This window comes from Alexandromys fortis, unplaced genomic scaffold, assembly GCF_014885135.2.
Source record: "Alexandromys fortis isolate MF-2015 unplaced genomic scaffold, M_Fortis_MF-2015_v1.1 scaffold_73, whole genome shotgun sequence".
Lineage (NCBI taxonomy): Eukaryota > Metazoa > Chordata > Mammalia > Rodentia > Cricetidae > Alexandromys > Alexandromys fortis.
In genome coordinates, this window is record NW_026067959.1 from 4,100,027 (window position 1) to 4,120,361 (window position 20,335).

Below are 20,335 nucleotides of genomic sequence, written 5' to 3' on the forward strand. Positions count from 1 at the left end.
TGGCCTAGCATTCCTCTGGAAGCCAAGCTCATTAAATATTCGGTTCCTTCCCCCCTCCTCCTCTCTCCCCTTCACACACTTAGCTTGAGTCTCGCTAAGTCTGGGGGTTTCTCCACTGAAGACTTAGGAAAATTGCTTCGAGTTCTCAGATTGAATTTTTTATGTGTATGACTTCATGATAGCATTAGCATGTGCTTTGATCCATGTGTGAATGGCGCTGGGTCGGAGCTTATTGCCACATCCAGATGGTGTTACAGGGAACAAACAGTTGTGTTTTAAGATTTCTCAATAGACTGTCTAGACTGGCCGTGCAGCAGACAGATACAGCCACCCATCAAATTAGCGTTTGTCAGATTTATGGTAATGGTTCGCCAAAGCCTTCCTGTCATTGACATTAAGATTTACGCCTCCCAAGTTATTTTGTCTTCCACAGAATATAGCTTGTGATTGCTTAGATTTAAAAAAAAAAAAAAGTTTAAGACAGAAAAGTCTTGGTGAATGTGAGCTGTTTCTGAATGAAAAGAAAAATATAAAAGGAATGAAACAGTGGCTGCAGCTCAGAGTCCGTATTGATTAGGGAAAGGCACCCTTCCCGCCATACCCCTCCCCACCCCCGCCCCGGGAGTGATAAGAAGGGGCTTCTGCTATGGCTGGTGTCTCCCATTTGCCCTTGTTGGAAAGAAAAACATGTATGTGGGTGACTGTGGCCAGATTCTGCCCTTTCATGTTGTTACTCCTGAGAAACGTGATCTGCTGTCCCAACGCCGTGGGAATAACCTTTTGACAGGCAGTATGTCCATTCTCAGTGGAAATGTTTTCCCAAGTCTGCCTAGGCTGCCTTTGATCATACCTCCTTCCAGCGTGGGGTCACAGCTACCATGCTCTTCCGAGAGCCACAGGTTTCTTGGAGGAAAGTGAGGGACACCGGGGCTCAAAATAAATAAATAAATAAATACGACCCAAACCCTCTGCGGTGTTCAATCATCGGCGCTGTGAAGCTGGGAGGGTGCAGATGCCACATGGCCCATTCACGACGTTTTAGGCTGGACTTACGCAGCGCCATTTTTTTTCCGCATGGGCCACTTGCACTTTTCCCTTCAGTGCCGTCTGAGGAGTGAGGGTCATCCCATCCCGAGCATGCCGAGGCTCGTCTGGAAATGTGCTCTCCTGTGTTATTGTACATTGGTGTAAATGACGAATGGTTGGGAGGCTGGGGGCGGGGAGTTGATTAAAATTCTGAGACCAGGGCAGAGAGTATGTAGGGAACTGACTTGGTGGTGGTGGATGGGGCTGCAAGTTTCAAAGCAAGTTCTTTCATTTCTCTGAGACGGGGCGTTTGGGGAAACCCATGCTGACCCTTTGGCCTGCCAGGATGGAGATACAGGGCAGAGTTCTCATTCAGAGGGTGTCCTACCTCTTTCCTGGGCTCAGTTACTGAATGCAGGGACTGGGGGTGGGGTGGGGGGCTCCCTGCCAGCCTCCTCTGGTCTCCTTGAGGCTTTTTCCTTTCTGCTTCCAGTCCTTTTTCCTTTCTGTCCTTGCATGCAATCACCATTTGCTAGGCTGTTATTCTAGCATGCTTTAAACACTTACCATGTGCGTTTGGATTTAGCCATAAGTACTTTATCAGCTGTATCAAAGGTGTTGTAACTGATGCTCGCGTTCAATCGCTGCGTTACATTCCCCTCCAGAATAATGAAGTAATGGCTTTTCGGCTTTGCCCCTGTTCAGGTCTTTAGGTTATATGTGTCCTAAGTTACACACTNCATCGGTTCCTCTGATTATTAGGATTTAACTTCATGATTATTTAATTAATTTTAAAATTGCATTTATTTATTTTATATCCGGACCGTGGTTTCCCTGCCCTGCTCTCCTCCCTAACCTCTCCCCCCTCCCACTCCATTTGTTTTCTCACATGAGTTATGACCGATTTACTGGAAAGAATTTGATTACCTTTCTTATATGGCTGTAAACTTAGATGATTTCCCAGAAAAAAGAAATAAGGGAACATTTTGCTGAACAAATTTTTTTTTCTTCCAAATCTGTCTTTTTACCATTTCTCTTCTTTGTCCATTTTACTTAACCCAAGAGGTTAATCATTTTTATTCTCTTTGCAAAGCATATTTCTTCTGGATGCCCAGGGATCTTCCCTGAGCTTTGAGGGCTCTAGTGCATTGTTGACGGGGCAGTCACGTGTCAGTGGCTGCTGGACCAGTGGAGAGGGTGCTGATGTCCGACCCTTGGCCAGCTTCAACACTTACCATTTTGGACTTGAAAACTATTTGAAATTCATTGTAAGAAACAGTATAAATTTTACAAGACACATTTATAGTGTTTTTAAAACATTAACTGCCCTTCTTACACGTGTGTTTTGCTGGAAATTGGAAGGATTGAATGGAATGCTAGCCTTTTCAGCAAAGTGTGAAAAGTTATTTAAGTAAATTCTTTTTTTTTTTTTTTCCTCTTTAGTTTAAGATTTTTCTCTCTGGGACTCCTCCACATGGTCATTCGGGTTTCCTATTTTTAGAAGGGAGTTTGACAGTACACTTTATGCCTTGTTTACTCGATCGGATGACATATTTAAAGGAACCACAGGATGTTAGAGCTTTAGGGGACCGTAGAGGGCGTCTAATTTAACAACCTCATTTTTCTAGCTGTGGAAACAGCAGTATGGATAGGTTAAGTATTTGAAGTTGCCGGGAGTACCGCTCCCTATCTCTTATTTTATTTTTACGTGGCTAATGATAGATACTCCTTTAATAGGTGTGTCCTCTCCCCTAAATTCACTTCTGCTCGCTCTGTCTCTGCTTGACTAGTTAGTTCAAAGCTAAGAAAGCACATTTCAGTTTATGCGGCAGGTTATACCCATGGAGAAAATATAAAATACAGAGCCCAGTGGAGCCCAGCACACACTGACAAGTGAAAGCCATTTCCCCCTTGCCAAGGCTGCAGTGTGTCTAAAACGGAACAATGACTTATGAACTTGTCTAAACTACGCATACCCTGTGTTGTGGAAGTGGCTTGAAGATGCCCACAGCTGCCTCACAGCCCAGTGTGGCTGTGCTTCTTTGTATTTTTCAAGATAGGGTTTCTCTGTGTAGCTTTGGAGCTTGTCCTAGAAACTTGCTTTGTAGAGCAGGCTGACCTCGAACTCCCATTGATCCGCCTGCCTCTACCTCCCTACTGTGCCAACTACTTAGGGAGTTGAAGAAAACTTTTGCTCCCCTGTGAAGAGAGATTTATGTAGTTGGCTTACTCAGATCCTCCCCCCCTCCTTTGTAGTTGTCTCTTTGAATATGGCTACAGCATTTAGAGCTTCTAGATAGTTTTCTTACTACCTTGCGGCAGGGGTGGGGGGATGGAGGGGGGCTAGTTTCATTTAAGTCCTGTTGATTTAAACCAGAGGTTGGCATTATTATTAATGCAGTGATTGACAATTATAACTCACGGTCTGATTGCATCTTTCTGTATGATGCTGTTGGGACACAGCTTTGCCTGTTAGGCATTGAGTGTGTCTGCTTTTAAGCTGACACAGTTGGGTGTTAACTGAGACTATACTGACTCAAAACCTGTATGAGTATATGGCCTACATGACTGTGTATGTATGTATGTGTATTGTGTATGTGTGTGTGTGTGTGTGTGTGTGTACATTTACACGGGGGGCGGGGAGAGAGAGATAGACAGAGGAGAAGCGCTATGTAAAATCTCTCTGTTCCTTTAAATTTGTTTGCACCTCATTGAAAACACCATAGAGTGAATTTTCTGTTACTCGCAGCCAAACACATTCTTTGTGGAATCAGCCAGTCATCCCGATCTCTAACACATTTGCGACCTGGCATTTTCAACTGTTGAAACTATTGTCCAGTTAAGCAGGGCTGTTCTAGATAAGCAGATCCCTTATTTTGGGCTTTGTCTATTCTTTATTTCCTCCCTAAACTTTCTGGCTATTCTTTTCTGTTTAATAATAAGGCTCCGTAGGTAAAGGCACTTGCCACCAATCCTGATGACCTGAGTTGGATCCCTGGTGCCAATTGTCATGTGACCTCTGTGTGTGTGTTTGTGTGTGTTTGTGCGTGTGTCGCAAAGTGATGCACAGGTGCATGCACTTATGCGCCCAACCTCACACAACTAAATGCAATAAAATTATTAAAAGAGAGGCATTTCTTCTAGGAAGATAAGATGAGAATGGAAAAGTGTTACCTATAACTAACACTTGCTGTTTGGTCTTGGATTACTTCCTGGAATGTAGGTAAGGAAAACGGCATGGTCTTTAATCAGTGAATAGTCCCCTGATAAATCTTAGAACCCAGAGGTACCACTTAATCGGTGAGTAGTCCCCTGATAAATCTTAGAACCCAGAGGTACCACTTATTCAGCATCTTATATGGAGCTGCTACCGCCCCACCGCCTCCTTCGCTTGTCTTCCTTTTTCTTCTCTTCTTACCCCAGACTTGATGCCCAGTGTAGTGACCTGTGGGACTGGGAGAAAGCTGACAGTCACAGCACCAGCTCTGCGGCAGCATCAGTCACCAACCTGATAGGAGCAAAAACAAAACCGAAAAACCTGGAAATGTGTTTCTGATTGAACGGTTGCATAGTCTGTCTTTTGAACAAAGGAAATTTTGTTTGACTTTTGTGTCACGAAAGAACACCCCCTTAAATGCGATTACACAGACAACTATAAAATACTCGTTAAAAATATGTGTATTTTCATTTTTGCTGATACAAGTCTCCATAGTAATTCTACTTGTTTTGCAGATTGTGTGATGAATTATTGCAGAAAGGCCACTAAATTGGTTTCTAAAAGACTGAACCAACCCTCGGTTGTTTGTCAATTTAATTAAGTTTTCTGTCACACTTGCATGTGCAAGGGAAAGAGGTGGGACAATGTGCGTTTAGCATTGTTTTCAACTGTAAGATGTTTCTACTCATAAAAAAAAATCTTCATGGTTGTTGGAAACCATTGAGGATTTGTTGATTCATACAGCAACAAAACACTCATGGAAAAACCCAAGTCCCCATGTCCTTATTAGTCCCCCAAAGGATATTGAAAATGCCCTTTAATTTTAAGATCTCAGGGGGTTTGCCTTATAGAGGTGCTCGTCACCATAAGAGAAATAAATTATCTGGGGATGGAATGTTGTGGGTAAATTTGAGTTTTCTGATGACATTTTACAATGCTGTATTTTGATAACCTATTAACAATATATTTTAGTAGCGTTGACATTTCATTGAAATACCATATTAGTGTCTTCAAGTCACTGTCTTAAGTTACTGATTTCTAAGGATGTGTTAGAATTGGTTAATAAGTAAGAGTAGATTCTAGTAAAGCAGATAATATTAGGATATTATATTCTAGAATCTACTTCCTGATATCTATTATTCCTGGTACAGATACTCTTCCTTTACCAAGAGGATTACAGTTCATGAGAGAAAGAACTTTAATTGGACCGGAGGATTTCACGGTGCTGACACTTCTGTCGTAGACTCTTACTAGCTATTTTGAAGCAGATCTATTCTTTTGTTTCGTACAGGTAAAATTATTTCATAGCAAACAAAGCAAGGCTTTGTGAGTTGAGCGTGTTGTGCTTGCATTTTTGCCTTTCAACTCACATGGAAGACATAAAGGAATAACGTTTTGATATTGTATTCCAGGAAAATATTAAGATACAAAGAACCAATTATTTGATTTCTACCCCTTGTTCCCTTTAAAAGTTTTTAAGTGGCGGCCTCCTGAGCTATTCTGAAAGCATATTCTGATTAGCACTCTGTAACCTTTGAACTCACTGTATGTTTGTAACTTCAAGAGAAAAAAGTGACTGAAGAAAAAGGTAGCTATCTTTATGGAGGGATGACATGGTTATGAATTAATAACATAAAAAAATTAGAGCGACTGCCCTCAAAGGCCCAGGAAGAATGTTGACTTCGCAAATAATGGTTCACAAGTTATTCTTTTTGTACAGCATGTCTGGCCAGTGTCTAGGTACTAAAAGTGACTTGAGGTGAGTGATTTCTCTTCATTAAATATTCTCTCAAGTACGAAAGACCTCCAGACACTCTGCTGAGAAGAATTGTATTGCTGTGCTACAAAATACAGGCCTACATATTTTTGTAATGATTTCATAAACATACAAGTGGCTCCATGAGTGTATATTGAACTCTATTCCATGACTCTTGCCTCTGTATTATATATGAGTTTTTTTTTAAAAAAAAAATCAGGGCCATACGTCAATATCTTTTTAAAATATCAAACAACTTCATAGAACTTGTGAAAGTCAGCTGTGAATTCCAGTTCTCACTTCTCTCTATCTCTCTCTTCCATTTTCAATTATTTGGTTTTTTTTTTTTATTTTAAATTTATTGCTGCCTCCTGGTCAGTGTGCTCTATCTCTACTTCTTTCCTTTCTACTTGGCATCCCCAGTGATCCCTGGCTTTGGAAGGAAGATTAACTCTTTCCTCCCCTTGTCCTCCTCAGCAAACAGCTTTTTCCTCTCTTCTCTTCTTCCCCTCAGACCCCCAGGATGGTTCATGCTGTGTGTGGCTTTGGGTAGATTGCTGTGCTTTGAAAACCTTAGACATGGCTGCCATCTGCTACACTATGCTGATGTTCCCCCATTCGGTTTGATTGTCATTGGGGTGAATTGTGATGTTTAGTTTCTGTGCCACTAATTTATTCTCATTTGCTCCCCCCCCCCCCATAGATCTTCTCTTCCTGATGTGATAATCTTGACATTAGTGACACTTCTTCCAGAGCCCCTAATCTGCACCTTTTTGGGCTGATTGCTGCCCCGGAGTTGTGTGGCTGTCATCCATGGCCGCCCCTCAATTGCCATGCGGGGGACCTCTTCTCCTGTGAGGTCCCTGCTGGCATCCAGGTCGCCTTTCTTCAACACCATGGGGTGCAGTGGAGGTCACGATTTTGAGACCTTTCTTATCAGGCTCGTGATTGATGGCTTAGTTGGTGCTGAGGCCTGGGTGGGACATTATTTTCCCTCACAATTTCAAAGGCATCTGTGCCATTTGTTTTTAGGTTTCTGAAGTGGCATCTCGAGGAACCATCCCAGATTGTCCTCAAGCCTTTGTCTCTAACTTTTCTGGTATTGGCAGGATTTTGTTTATTTTTAAATTGTGTTTGGCATCTGTAGTTTTCTGACAGTCCGTGCTGTGCTTTGGTATATGGCCCTTTTTGTAGCCCTTTGAGGAGGAAAACCTTAAGTTCTGCAACATTTTCTTGAAATTTCCCCCATTTTTCTTGGCTCTCTTATACCAACCCTTAATTTTTAATGCTTTCATTTTGAGACCCCCTCCCCAAAACTTAAGCCTTTTATTGTGTTTCAAATTTCTGTTAAGCCCCTCCTCTTTTTCTGCTTGTTTTATGATACCCCGTTGCAGATTTTCTTCCATGGGTGCCATGTATTTTATTCTTTTACTTACTTTAGAAAATATGTGTTTATTTTTGGCTTTTTGAGACAGGGGAAATATTACTTATTTATGCATCTGAGTGCTTGCCTTCATGTACGTTGTGTGCCACATACTTGCCTGACACCCTTGGAGGTCAGCAGAGGGTGTTAGATCTCCTTAGATCTGGAGTTACAGACAGTTGTGAGCCACCGTGTGGGCACTGGGGATGGAACCCGGGTCATCTGCAAGAGCTGCCAGTGCTCTGACTGCTGCTCCATCTCTCTGGTACCTATTTACTTACTTTTGAGACAGGGACTCCGGCCCTTGAACTCCTGTACCTCCTACTTCCACCTTCCGAGGGCCAGGACTGCAGACTTGTTCCACCATGCCTGGTCTGTGGGGTTTGGGGACTGAGTGCTGGTTTTTGTGCACTTCAGGAGAGCACGCTAGTGACAACTGTATGCCAAGCCTCCATGCCTTTTAACTTTAGACGTTAAAAATACACGCATATAAACTTGAATGCTCTATCTCTGCTTACTCTGAGCTTTTATGTTTTTTTTTTTCGTTGTATTTTTTCTGTCTGTTCTTATTAACAGCTTTTCTCAGATGCCTGGCATTCCTTGACTGTCTACTTATCTTCAAGAGTATTAGGTCTTATTGGAGGAGTTCCCAATAATCAGATCTTTAGGCGATCTCTTAGGCTGGTCAGATACTCCCCATAAGATTCTTTACAGCCTCGTGTTGTGAAGACGACCCTGGAGTCGGGGCCCCAGAGGGGCACTGGGTGACCCCTGCACCACAGTCTCACTTTAGTCTTGATGCTGTATACTTTGCCTATAACTCGTGCCTGAGGAATCCTAGATATGAGCCCCTGTTTGATCTCTTCATGGTAAAGATTTGAAGTCTTTAGTGGTTGAGCAGTTGCCTGACTCCATGAAGTGGGGAAAGATCCTAAACTCCAGTCCCCTCTTCAAAGGGCTTTGATCTAGTCAGTTCTCAGTACCATGTTGGCCTGCTTCCGGAGCCTGGATCCTCTCCTTGCTGAGCTTCTTGTCCATTCCCTGTTCCGCGGGAGCCATGAGTAGTTCACTTCCCCACTCTGCTTGTTTGACTTTAGCGTGGTGTCGTGTGGCTGGCATCAGTTGCTGTGCCCTGTGGTCCTAATGGTGGTAGCTGTGTTTGATGTCCAGGCACTTGCGACATTTTGTAAATGATTTCTTTTAAAACTTACTTTGATGAAGTTTCAGGCACAGGTGTTCAACTTGCCACTTGGATCAGAAGACCCCCCCCCCCCCCCCCCCCGCCACATACACCTTCTTTCCTTTCTAACAAGCAATCTGGCTCTAAGGATAGATGTCCTGTGAGCATTTCCCCAGCCTGCAGTCCGGAACAGAAGCACACGCTGTCTCGGCTTAGACAGTGCCTTTCATGTTTCTAGGAAGAGGGTCATAGTGTTTCTTGGAGAAAGGTTTGGTTGATAGACTAGCTTTCCATCCTCCCTGGGTTTTCCCCGAGGGGCAGTATAATGCAACCACCACTGTCACAACCGTTGGTTGAACTGCCACCACTGCCGCCACCGCCATAGTTATTCTGGAAGCAGATGGAAACCTGTGTTTAAATCCCAGATCTTGTTAGTTGCCTATCATGGGCAAGCAGTTTCTTTTAGCAACAGGTACCTTCCCAGAGGACTGACTGAACTGTGGTCCTTTCAAGGGATCGCAAAGGTGAAATGTGGTGATACTTAAACATGCTTGCCAAAGACTTCACCCAGCGTGAGGGCTCGGGAGTACCAAGTTCATAGCGGCTTTATCAGAAGTATGTGGGGATTGACAGCAAGTATAGTCATCAGTGTGTGACTCTTCCACGTGTTCCTCCATAAAGAACGTACACAAGCCACACTTACACCAGCATTTAAGTTCTGCTTGCCTTAAAGTGGGTAAAATGCTGAAAACCTGTGCTTTAATTATGACCATTGATAGCAACACTGAGGAAACCTTCAGGTTTTAAATCTTCTATTCTGCACAGAAATATGGGGAGGAAGGCCACAAAACTTGTAATTTTATCACCACTATCAGCAACTTTTTGAATGTGTGGATGCAGCATTGGGTCATTAAGTTTCCAGGGTTCTCAGAAGGCTACAGCATGGAGTTCGTTTAAACGCCAACAAAATGATGGATAGAAACTCAGAGGTAGGTACTACAGGTCCTGATGAAGAATTCAGAGCGATACCTGTCGCCAAAAGCCTTTGCTCACTCTTGACAGTTTGAGGTTAGGTTCCCAGAAGGGTTGAGAGAGAGGAAAGTGAAAACATGGGCAGGCCAGAATTCCTGCAAGCCTCCTCTGGGAATCCTGGGATAGAGTGGAATCTGGCATAGATGATCGTCATGTGTCCAGTGTGTGGTTTTGTTTTCTTTTCTCCATCACTGTTAGCGATAGAATTGTCACAGTGGGACAGTTTGTGGTTTGGTTGCTATTTTACAAACATAGATGCTGGGTTTTCTCTCTGACGAGGAAAATGACTCCTCCTTTCGTAGCCAGTCTTTCATCGCCCTGCACCGCAGTGTTGTCTGGGTCCACTCCCAGGGTTGGGGATCTTTATAGAACTATCCTATTAAGGACGAGCACTAACTTGTGTGGCTGAGGGCCATGTGCGGCTTGACCAGTGTGGACACTAGGAAATGTCACTGAGTCGAGAGAGCATGCCTTCCTCCCTGTCCTGGGAAGTGAGTGACCTCTGAACAAGTGAGCTCTTTCAAACTGCAGCAAGGAAGCTTCGTGGAGGTGGGGAGGCAGCGTGCGCGATCTCCCTCACTGGGGACTGTGGAAAACTTCACGTTCACAAACAGTTCTGGGAAGCATTCATTTGCGTATCAAAATAGTGGCTGGTTCCAATGATGAAAATGATTTTCAGTAGCCAGCATTACCAAGAATCAGAGGCTTGTGTAAGATTACCAAAAAACTATCATTTCATGCAGCCAGCTCTGTTAGTCACAGATGTTTGCTCTCATTTCACACTCTTTAGGAAACGGGGAAAGGATATTACTACAGTCGTCCCATTTGTGCCTTAGGAAAGACGTGGTGTCGGTGAGGAATCTCTTCTGTTGTATAAGGAAGGGAGTTTCCATGGCAGGCAGTACATTTGTGAAGGCCCCTGCCTTGCTAGCTGCTGTGTCCTTTGTAGCTAATACTAATGTCGTGAGGGGAAGTTAGGGGCTTGGAATCTGTCTCAGCATCTCAGTCTGCTCGATGAGGGACAGTTTTGTTTCTGGATGGTTGATATTAAGTGTTAGATTGTGTCCTCCAAGGTTTGTAAGAGGTAATGTGTGCCTGTGACGGGAAGAGGTGGGAGGGGAGAGGGAAAAGGAGGGAGGATAAGATGAGCCTGGGTGGCAAAGAAAAAACAACCTACAGTTATTTTCAAGGTATTAGGAAAGATGACAGCTGCGTATCAGTGGACAGCAGAGAACCACCTGAAGCCATGGTAGAGACCGGAAGTCATCTAGGAAGTGCCTATCCTCAGAGAAGAAAATGGCGGCTTCTCTAGGACTTCTCACATGTTGGTTTTAAGTTAGAAATATGTTAAGAACTTTTCGTTGTTGAGATTTTTATTGTTGTTGATTTCAACCATGAAAGGTGATATTTTGAGTATTAGTTTGAACTTTAAAAACAATGAAAAACGGGGAAAAAATCTAGGCATTGTGGCACATACCTTTAATTCTAGCAATCAGGAAGCAGGGGCAGGCAAATCTCTGTGAGTTCCAGGCCTGCCTGGTCTATGTAGAGAGTCTGAGGCTAGTTGGGGCTACATAGTGAGACCCTGCCTCAAAAATAAACAAATCAATTAATCAAATAAAGGAAAAAAGAAAACGTCACACCTTCCCTTCCAACTAGTGTAGCAATAATTTCCTGTCAAATGACCTTACATATCTTAATAGGGGAAGGTCATTTGTTGATATTTTTTTATTTTATATGCATAGGTGTTTTGACTGCAAGAATGAATGTTTATGTACCATCTCTGTGTACCATCTGCGTTCAGTGCCCCCAGAGATCAGAAGGTGCCAGATACCCTTAGAACTGAAGTTATGGACAGTTGTGGGTACTGGGAACTAAACGTGGTCATCTGGAAGAACAGTTAATACTCTTAACCACTGAGTCATCTCTCTAGCTCCTTGTTGATTTTTTTTAAAGCATTTTGCTTACACGTGTTTTCTATTGCTCACGCAACCAACATACTGCTATATATTGAGTAGTTGAAAGCAGAGCAGATTTATTAATGTTTTGGGGAGTTTGAAGTCAGCAGTGGTTTCTCACCAGGATGAAATTATATCTGAGTTTCTTTTTGGAGGCTCCAAGGAGTGAGACATCCATGTTGTGCCTTTCCCAACCTCCAGAACCTGTCTGAATCCCTTGACTGGTAGGTGCTATTTATCTGAAAACCAGCCATGTCTGTCATTCTCATGGTGCCTCCCTCTTCCCTGTTTAAAGACTTAGGGTTACATGGGGGCCATCTGAATTAACCCAGTCTGTTCATTGTCACCCCCACCCCCATCACTCTGTGTCATGGTTGCAGGTTTCAGGAAAGAGAAAAACGGTATGGATAGTCTCTCACTCTCTCTCAAAAGGATGTAGATATTCTCTCTCTCTCTCTCTCTCTCTCTCTCTCTCTCTCACACACACACACACACACACAGAAAGAGAGATAGACACACATACACTCAGACACACACAGTTTGTTTTTTGATTCTTCTGTGTTGTGGGAGGGTCCTCTTTTAGTATTCCTGCCTAAAAACAAATTAAACAGTAAGGCTCTTAAAGGATCAAGAACCATTAAACTCAGGCCCAAAAAAAAAAAAAAAAAAAAAAGGCGGGGGGCGTTCATTCCTATGATTTTCGAAATGCCCAAGTTTTATGATGTGAGAGAAATCTCTTATTCCCTTGAATTTCTTGACAGCTGCCTTTTGCTCACTTGACTTTTATGCATATATGGTTTAAAATGTCTGGCTTGAAGTTTGCCAAGGAGTCTCAGTTACTAAAGTCAGGAGATCAGTGGGGGAATTTATGTGATTTGAGACTACCTTTTAAAGAAGTATTTAACCCATGATAAAAGACCATAAAGATGCCAGGCAGTGATGGTGCATGACTTTAATCTCAGCACTCAGGAGGCAGAGGTAGGTGAATCTCTGAATTCGAGGCCAGTCTAATCTACAGAGAAACTTCCAGGAGAGAAACCCTGTCTTGGAAAACCAAACCAACCAAACCAAAGGACCATAAGGAGAGCTGTCCAGCACCATAACAACAGGTGGGGCCACTGCAGAAGGGTCCTGCTGACAGGGAGACCATGTGTTCAGTACTACATTCCATGTGAACTGGCAGGAATGTATAACCAGCAAGCATTGCAGGGGGCAATGGGAAGAAAATTACTGAGGGGAGACACATCAGGAATAAAGTGGATTCTGGCTAACCAGAGTTCTTACGGAAGAAAGGCTAGGGTAATCAGTCCCAACTAGGGGACTTTTGGAGGCCAAGGCACCCCAGTCAGAGGAGAAGGCGATCAGACTTCAGGAGTGAGAGGACACTGAAGTGTGTTTACCTATCCTGATCCACTCCTGAGACTAGACCATTACAGGGAAGAACACACGTGTTCAGCGGGTGGTTCCGAAGCCTGGCTGAGTAGGCAAATAATCCTTGGCAGACTTCTAAAGCGCAGCACCGGCACCTGCTTTTTCCTTGGCAGTATGGTAGATGGGGCAGTGGTGACTTCATACATCTGTGAAACAAACTCAGAATAATGGATTGAGCCAGGGCAGAAGGATGGAGAGTGATTGATACCCATTTCCTTTTTCTGGCAAGCCATAGGCGTGAGCTGATGGTGAACCAGGGTGTGCTCTCAAGATGCAAGCATCACACAAGACACCTAAACACACAAATGCGCTAGGTGGAGCCTACACCAGAGTCGCCCCATGAACCACAGAAAGTGGTAGAAACAAGATTGGTGGACACAATCAGCTCTCGCCCGTTAATGCTGTGGCATCTAAATAAAAACTCTTGAGTGTAGTTAATGAAGAAGTGCGGCGTAATTTATTGAGTTACTGTTTTGTCCTCTCTGTGATGGATTACAGAGAGATAAACGAGGCTGTGTAGGAAAGATTTTGTCATCAACAGATGAGCCAAGGTAAAATGTGTTTTCTCTGGCACCAACGTCAAGGCTTTCAGCGTCTTGTGAAAGTGAGGCCAGTGTCACGCTGACCTCTGCTTAACCCGTGGGCAGGTTACAGTTAATCCCCTTTTGGAGCTGGGTTATAATTGTATCAGCTAGTTCTGAGAGAGGGTTTTTTGGTGGTTTTCCCCCCTCTTCCCTTTCTTGTGTGATAGATATCAAGTACCTCGGTTGGTTTGCAAATGCTTGTTTCTGCAGCCTGTTCTTAGTGCAAGTCATGGCGTAAGCTTTCCTTCTGTGGCGTTTTTCATGTCTTGGCTGCCTCTCAAAGCTCCAGGTAAGCAAATTTGGCTGTTGTGTGTCTGGTGAAGGCTTGTCATTTTGATACACCATTATGCTCCGTGTTTCCTAAGCCTTTTAAAATTGCTGAATGTTTTAAATAAGTGAATGAGCTGATGTTGTTTGGACTTGCATCCCCCCCCCCCATGCGAATGGACTGATTGAATCTTGTTGGTGCAAAACATCCAGACCTTTTTAATGTATGCACTAGACAGGTTGCTTGTAAGACATGTAGCCAGGTAAAAGGATTAGTTTTAATTATGTGCAGAGCTAGTGTGATCATGAAGGAGGGGTAGCCCCTCCTGCCTTTCTGTGACACCAGCCTTAAGACATGTGCCTGAAAGGCGTGTTAAAAGAGCAGCCATCTAACGTCCTCTCCTTGGCATTCGTGAGATGTTTCTCGTTACCTGGAGACAAGTCCATGCTGCTTTCCTCAGTGAATTGCCTGACTAGTATTTCCTCTCCTCTGTTTTGTCTCATGCTTGCGATTCCCGAAGCTTCTGTCAGCACGTTTTCACACTGGGACTTTTAAAGTGAGCCAAAGGTGGGGTGTGATGAACTGCTCTGAGCGCACTAGCACACAGAGGAGCAGGAAGGATTGGCCAGCACAGGGCCTCTTTTGATGTCCCGCCCTTGTTGTCTTCTGTCTTTGAGTATATATTAGTATTGGGGAGTAGGGTGGAAGGAGACCCAGACTTGATCGTCTTCTATTTTCTTTCCTTTCTCTTTTCTTTTTCTTTTTCTTTTGTACTTTCAAGACAGGGTTTCTCTGTGTAGCCCTGCTGTCCTGGTACTTGCTCTGTAGACCAGGCTGGCCTAGAATTCGAGATCCACCTGTATCTGCCTCCTGAGTGCTGGGATTAAAGACGTGTACCACCCTGCCCAGCTTTCTTTCTCTTTTCTAGAATTAAAAAAGGGTATTAATTTTTTTTTAAAAAATGGAGCTCTTTGAGAGATATCATTTACTGCAAAAAAGAAGAGAGAGAGAGAGAGAGAGAGAGAGAGAGAGAGAGAGAGAGAGAGGCCCATCACTGTGCTTACATTTATCCTTTTGCTCTGTTTAGAGTGGAGTTTTGTGACCATTTGAAAGGCCCTGTAACTACTTTTCCATTGTAATTCAGACTGTAAAATTTCAGCATTTGATACTAGCTTGTATGTTAGGAAGTATAATGTAAAAAAAAAATGTGCTCTGAGATAACTTAATCTTTGACCTGTTTGAGTCTACTGCCAAAGGTTTCTTTGGAAAATGAGTTATGCAAATGTCTCTTCATTTTAACAAGTTTTAAATTTAAATATTCAAAATAAATTTGACATTGAACGGCTATGAATTCAAGTGTTGTGGGTTCTTTTTTTTAAAAAAAAAATATAAATACTATTTTCCCAATACCTACAGTTTTATTTCCTGTGTTTTCAGTTACCTGTTTTGAAGGGCTTTGAAAATACTAAATGAGGGACCTCGAACACAAACATTGCATAGATATTCAACTGTTTGCCATTCTGAGAAGTTGTAATGAAAGCCTTGTGCCACCCTCCTTCGCCACTCTCAGGATGTGAGTCATGATTTTGCTGGTGGAATTGGTACTATATATGGCACCCACCTGTTGGCCACTTAGAAACTCATAGGTTATCAGACCGAGTGTCCTAATGATGGAATGCTTGGGCTCAAATCACCCTATTTTCCATTTTATTATAGTGTATTGTTGTAACTGTTCTATTGTTGATGATATTAATATGATGTTATTAATATTTTCTGTGTCTCATATATAAATTGGACTTTGTCATAAGTGTGTGTCTAGAGGAGAGAGCGTAGTGTAGTAGGGGTCGCTGCTATGCACAGTGCAGGCGTGTACTGGGAATCTTATAACTTACTGTTTGCGGATAAGCGAGGACTCCTGTGTGGTTTAGCTCAGACAGAGCTGAGGATCATGTACTCTTTTGTACAATTACAATGAATTATACACTAAAAATCTGCCAAGTTTTTTTCCCCTTAATAAACAGGGGAGGGGGGGCACACACTTTAGATCATGTGACAATATAAAGTGGGCTGTGACCTAAAACATCTTTAATTTGAGCAATAAGGGAAAATGCAACATGTAGCTGGTGGGGATATTGAGGGAAGCAGCTTCACAGCCTCAGAACTCTCTGCTTCTCCCAGGGGTCATTAGGCTCTGCCTCATAGTAACCTTTTGTTCTCGCTGCCGAAAGATGTTCAGACAACTTGGACAGTGCTACTGCGTTTCTAGTGTGCCTCAGCCGAAAGAAAGAGAACAGAGAGCCGACGGCTCTACCCGTGCTACCCATGCTAAAGGAAACAAGACTCTTCGATGTCGCGGAGAGTTGACATGAGCATATTTGTTTCCTGCATAAACTGACCATCACCTAGAATGGTGTTTCTCCTGCTGGGGATCGGTATGCAGCCACTGATTTAGTCTCTAGTTCTATATAGTTACAGGAATGAAAATGCAGAGGACTGGTCACTCTAATACAGCAGGACTGGTCACTCCAATGACCTTTTCTTTACCCAGCCCCATTTGAACGGGCTTCCGTAAATCACAGAATTCTTCAGCAGAACCATCATTCTTCACATTCCTATTAAGAATCTTGTCCGCTAGTCTGTAGCTTCTACTGTAGCTGTAGAAGCGGGTTCATATTTAAGAAGTGAAGTAGCATCAACGATGTAAATTCCAGGATATTGGATAACTAGATGTTTTCTGTTATCTCTTACCATGAGAAGAGTGTAGCCAGTGGCACTGGGTAATAAAACGGCAATAACAATGATGAATAAAACTAATTATTGATACAACACTATTACAAGCATGTTGAATTTTGTTTGAATAATGTTGGAGTTGCATTATGAATTATTTAGTCCTTCCAGTCACTGTGTTATTATTCTTATTGCTGAGATGAGGTGGAGCTCCAGGAACTTAGGTTTGGCAGAGGTGGCTCAGCAAGTGAGTTCTGTGCTGATGATCAAGCTCAGAAGATTTGTAGGTTTTGCCTGCATTCTTACCTTAGCTGTGGCCACATTCTCCTGCCCACTGAGGAAGCGTCATTAAAAAATTAATCCGACAGAACTTGATATTTTTTCATAGAAAGACTGTCATAAATCAAATGTTCTTAGCTGCTCAGTCATAACTGTTGATATTTCAAATGAATAAAAGTTGGGTTCGTCTTCTTTCATATTTTCATTGATGGCTGTCTTAACGTAGTATTTTAGTTTTCTTTTTGTTAAAAATGACCCTATATTGAGTATTGGTACTTAAGTAAATATTGAGCTTGAGTTTTTAAGTAGCTTGAGTTTTTAAGACGACCACCCCAGTTATATAGGTGATTTTTCTTACATGGAGGGGAATAGTACTAATAATCAAGGCTTTCAAACAGACAGACACACATACACACATTTGTGTGCACATTCAAGATTTGGACAATTAATGATTTTTATCTTTGCTGTCAAAGAATATTTTATGTTTTGTATTGATTTTATTATTTTTATAATTATATTTTTGATGATACTCTTTGCTCTTATTCTCACAAGATATTTTTCAAAGTTGAAGCCCAGGAGTATCTTTTTCAGATCTTTTTGAAGCACCCATGGGAATTAGGAGGCATTAGAATAGACATAGCTGACTAGAGCCTTTACCTCACCCAAGTGAGGCTAGAAGAGGGCGGGGCTGAGCTTGGTTGTCAGGGAGTCCAGACGGTCCTGGAACTGTCCTTAGCTGAGGGTGACCTTGAACTCCTGGCCCTCCCCCTTTCTTAGATTCCCCCCTCCCCCTATCCTCCTTTAGTGCTGTAATTGAACCTCACATAGCTGCACTTGGGGTTATATTTAACCGATCATTTCAGGTTGCTTGAGAGCAACCATGATTAGTTTTCTGCATTGATTTGCCCATTTCATAAGCACACTGCGTGAAGAAGGACAAAGTGGGAAACCATGACGAGTTGAGGGGACATTCCATGCATCTGGGCTCTAATGTAATGTATCAGGCACTGCATGAACAACATGCACTAAACACGAACGTGCAGAATGTGGTGTGAATCTGTAACAGACAGGAGCTAGAAACTTGAGGCCTCAAAATGATGATGATACTGCCATTTGGCAAAAGAAAGGTAAATTCATAGTTTGAAAAATAAATAAACATTTCTTATATCTCAAGTGATAGCACCATGTCATTTCCATCTACCAATATGGAAATACTGGGAATACACTATATTTTGTGGAACAAGCAGGCCACAAAATTACGGTAATATCCTAAGAAGTCTGAGTAGAAGCCTGCAGCTGTACTTTTTGAGGTGTTCACACAGCTAAAGCCAATCTGATGTAGGAGGTAGGGCGAAGATGGTTTGTGTATTTGGTGTACCAGGCATGCTGATGTCAACCTTCTAAACAGTTCTGAATGTATAAAATCATTGTTAAGATGCAGCAATATAAGGGCAGTCTGCTATTTTTTGTTACCTCTCTGTCTCATCATTTTGTCACAAAAGTATATATATATATATTTATTTATTTTGTTTTTTGCCAGGTTACATTTTTTTTATTGGGGTGGAATTAGAGCTTTTTCCTTTTGGTGGCTGGGAAGTACAGCCAGCTGCAAGCCATCAACCATTTAGACTCCATGCTCCATTTGAATTGTGCTTCTGGACACAAGTCAAGGATGACAACTGTGAGTTTCATAACTTTCTCTAACTTGATTCAAAAATGTTCCGGGGCCAGAATACTTCTGAGACCTTTTGTGTCTTCTGCTGGCAAGGCACTGTGGAGGTTATCAAGGTCAAGACTGCATCCCTGGGTCTCGTAAAAATGAAGGAGCATTGAGGAAGGGGTGGCTCTTCGTGTCTTGTCCTTGTCTGTGTTTATCCAGGCAAAGGTTTATCTGTTCTTATTCAAGATGAATATCTCACTGGGACTGTGCCTCTGAAAGTAAAAACTATTATCTGTCATGCATTTTATATGCCTTGGAAGTGCCAGTATTCTTTCATTGGAGTTACAGGTTTGGACAACGCAAAATAAATTAGAAAGAGGAACCACGTCTTTGGCAAAGGCTGAGTGACAAGAACGGGCCATAGAAAGTCAGAGTTGGAATAATTCCCATGTGGAGACCGAGTTTCCACACTGTTTACTTAGTCTCCCAGAAGATGCCTAATCGAAGTGGAAGTTCTCATTTGGGAATCTTTGTGTTGGAATGTGTTATATCCTTCTCCAAATTATTTAGGTTAGTTAGTTTTTTTTTTCTTAAACACAGTCTTGGTTATTAAGGAAAAGCAAGTTAATTTAATAAACACAAATCTGTGTATTTAATACAGATCTGTTTGAGCTACTTCAGTGGATCAAATACTTATTAAACACCTAGCATATCTAGGTATAATATATACATTTCTGCATTTCTGGAAAAAAGAACAAATACTTTATTATAAAATGATACAGTGTAACTGCTAGAGAACTATTTAACAAGCAGACTCTATAGAAATAGGATGCTTACTATACCAGCATGTATCATGGACAGAAAGGAGAGAGACCAGATGATTTGTAGTTTTGTATATTCTAGGTTTGGTTTGCTTGTTTGCGGGACAGGTTCTCATATAATCCAGACTGTTAACTACTAGCCATATAGTCAAAGTGACCTTGAATGTTTGGTCCCCTGCCTCCACCTCTTGCATGCCTCCACGTTCCGGGATTTGGAGTTTTAGATGATAGTTTGTCAGTGATGCACTTGTTAAAACATAGGATACACAAGAACAAGCAGCAAGTGTTTGTTGTCTATGGTAAGATCGGTAGTGAGTTTTGGTTTTCATTAGGAGTATCCAAAGCGTGTGTAGATCTAGATGTATGGTGGGAAGTTTACATTCCTCTTTAATTTGCTCTCTAGATAAAAAGCTAGATGTGGGTTAAGGAACTCATCCAATTATTTGAAGCCATGGGAACGGAAGGAATGACATGGATGAACTTAAGTGAGAAGAGTGTGGCCGGCACTAAGTACATGCCCCAATTTCTGTCTTTACCTCTGCTCGTGGAGCTGATGAGTTGGCTTTACTGGTGAAGGTCTTGTTCTGTAAATCCAGTGACCTGGGCTCAATCCTGAGACTCCATGGTGCAAGGAAGGAACCAATTCCTGAATGTTGTCCTCTGATTTCTACATGTGTGTGGTAGATAGCCTCCTGCGCAGACATTTTATATGTCCCCACAAACAAACAATTACTTGCTCTGAAATGTGCCTGCAGAGATCATTGTTTTATTCCATTTTCCCAGATAGGGTAGCCTTTCTGGCATTTATTTATTTATTTATTTATTTATTTATTTATTTATTTATTAATTAAAGATTTCTGTCTCTTCCCCACCACTGCCTTCCATTTCCCTCCCCCTCCCCCAGTCAAGTCCCCCTCCCTCATCAGCCCAAAGAGCAATCAGGGTTCCCTGCCCTGTGGGAAGTCCAAGGACC

At 42.4% G+C, this 20,335-nt stretch overlaps 1 protein-coding gene across 4 annotated transcripts in view; it reads left to right on the forward strand.

Moving 5' to 3' along the window:
* Arl15 (ADP ribosylation factor like GTPase 15) overlaps positions 1 to 20,335 on the forward strand; it is a 357,153-nt gene that overhangs the window by 82,486 nt on the left and 254,332 nt on the right. For 2 of the 4 annotated variants that reach the window (XM_050152826.1, XM_050152825.1), the window contains exon 2: positions 18,422 to 18,562. The exons of the other annotated variants lie outside the window; for them this stretch is intronic. In XM_050152826.1, the coding sequence (XP_050008783.1) occupies positions 18,515 to 18,562 (48 nt within the window). In that variant the 5' untranslated portion in view covers positions 18,422 to 18,514. The remainder of the gene's footprint in view (positions 1 to 18,421; positions 18,563 to 20,335) is intronic. 4 annotated transcript variants of the gene reach the window in all.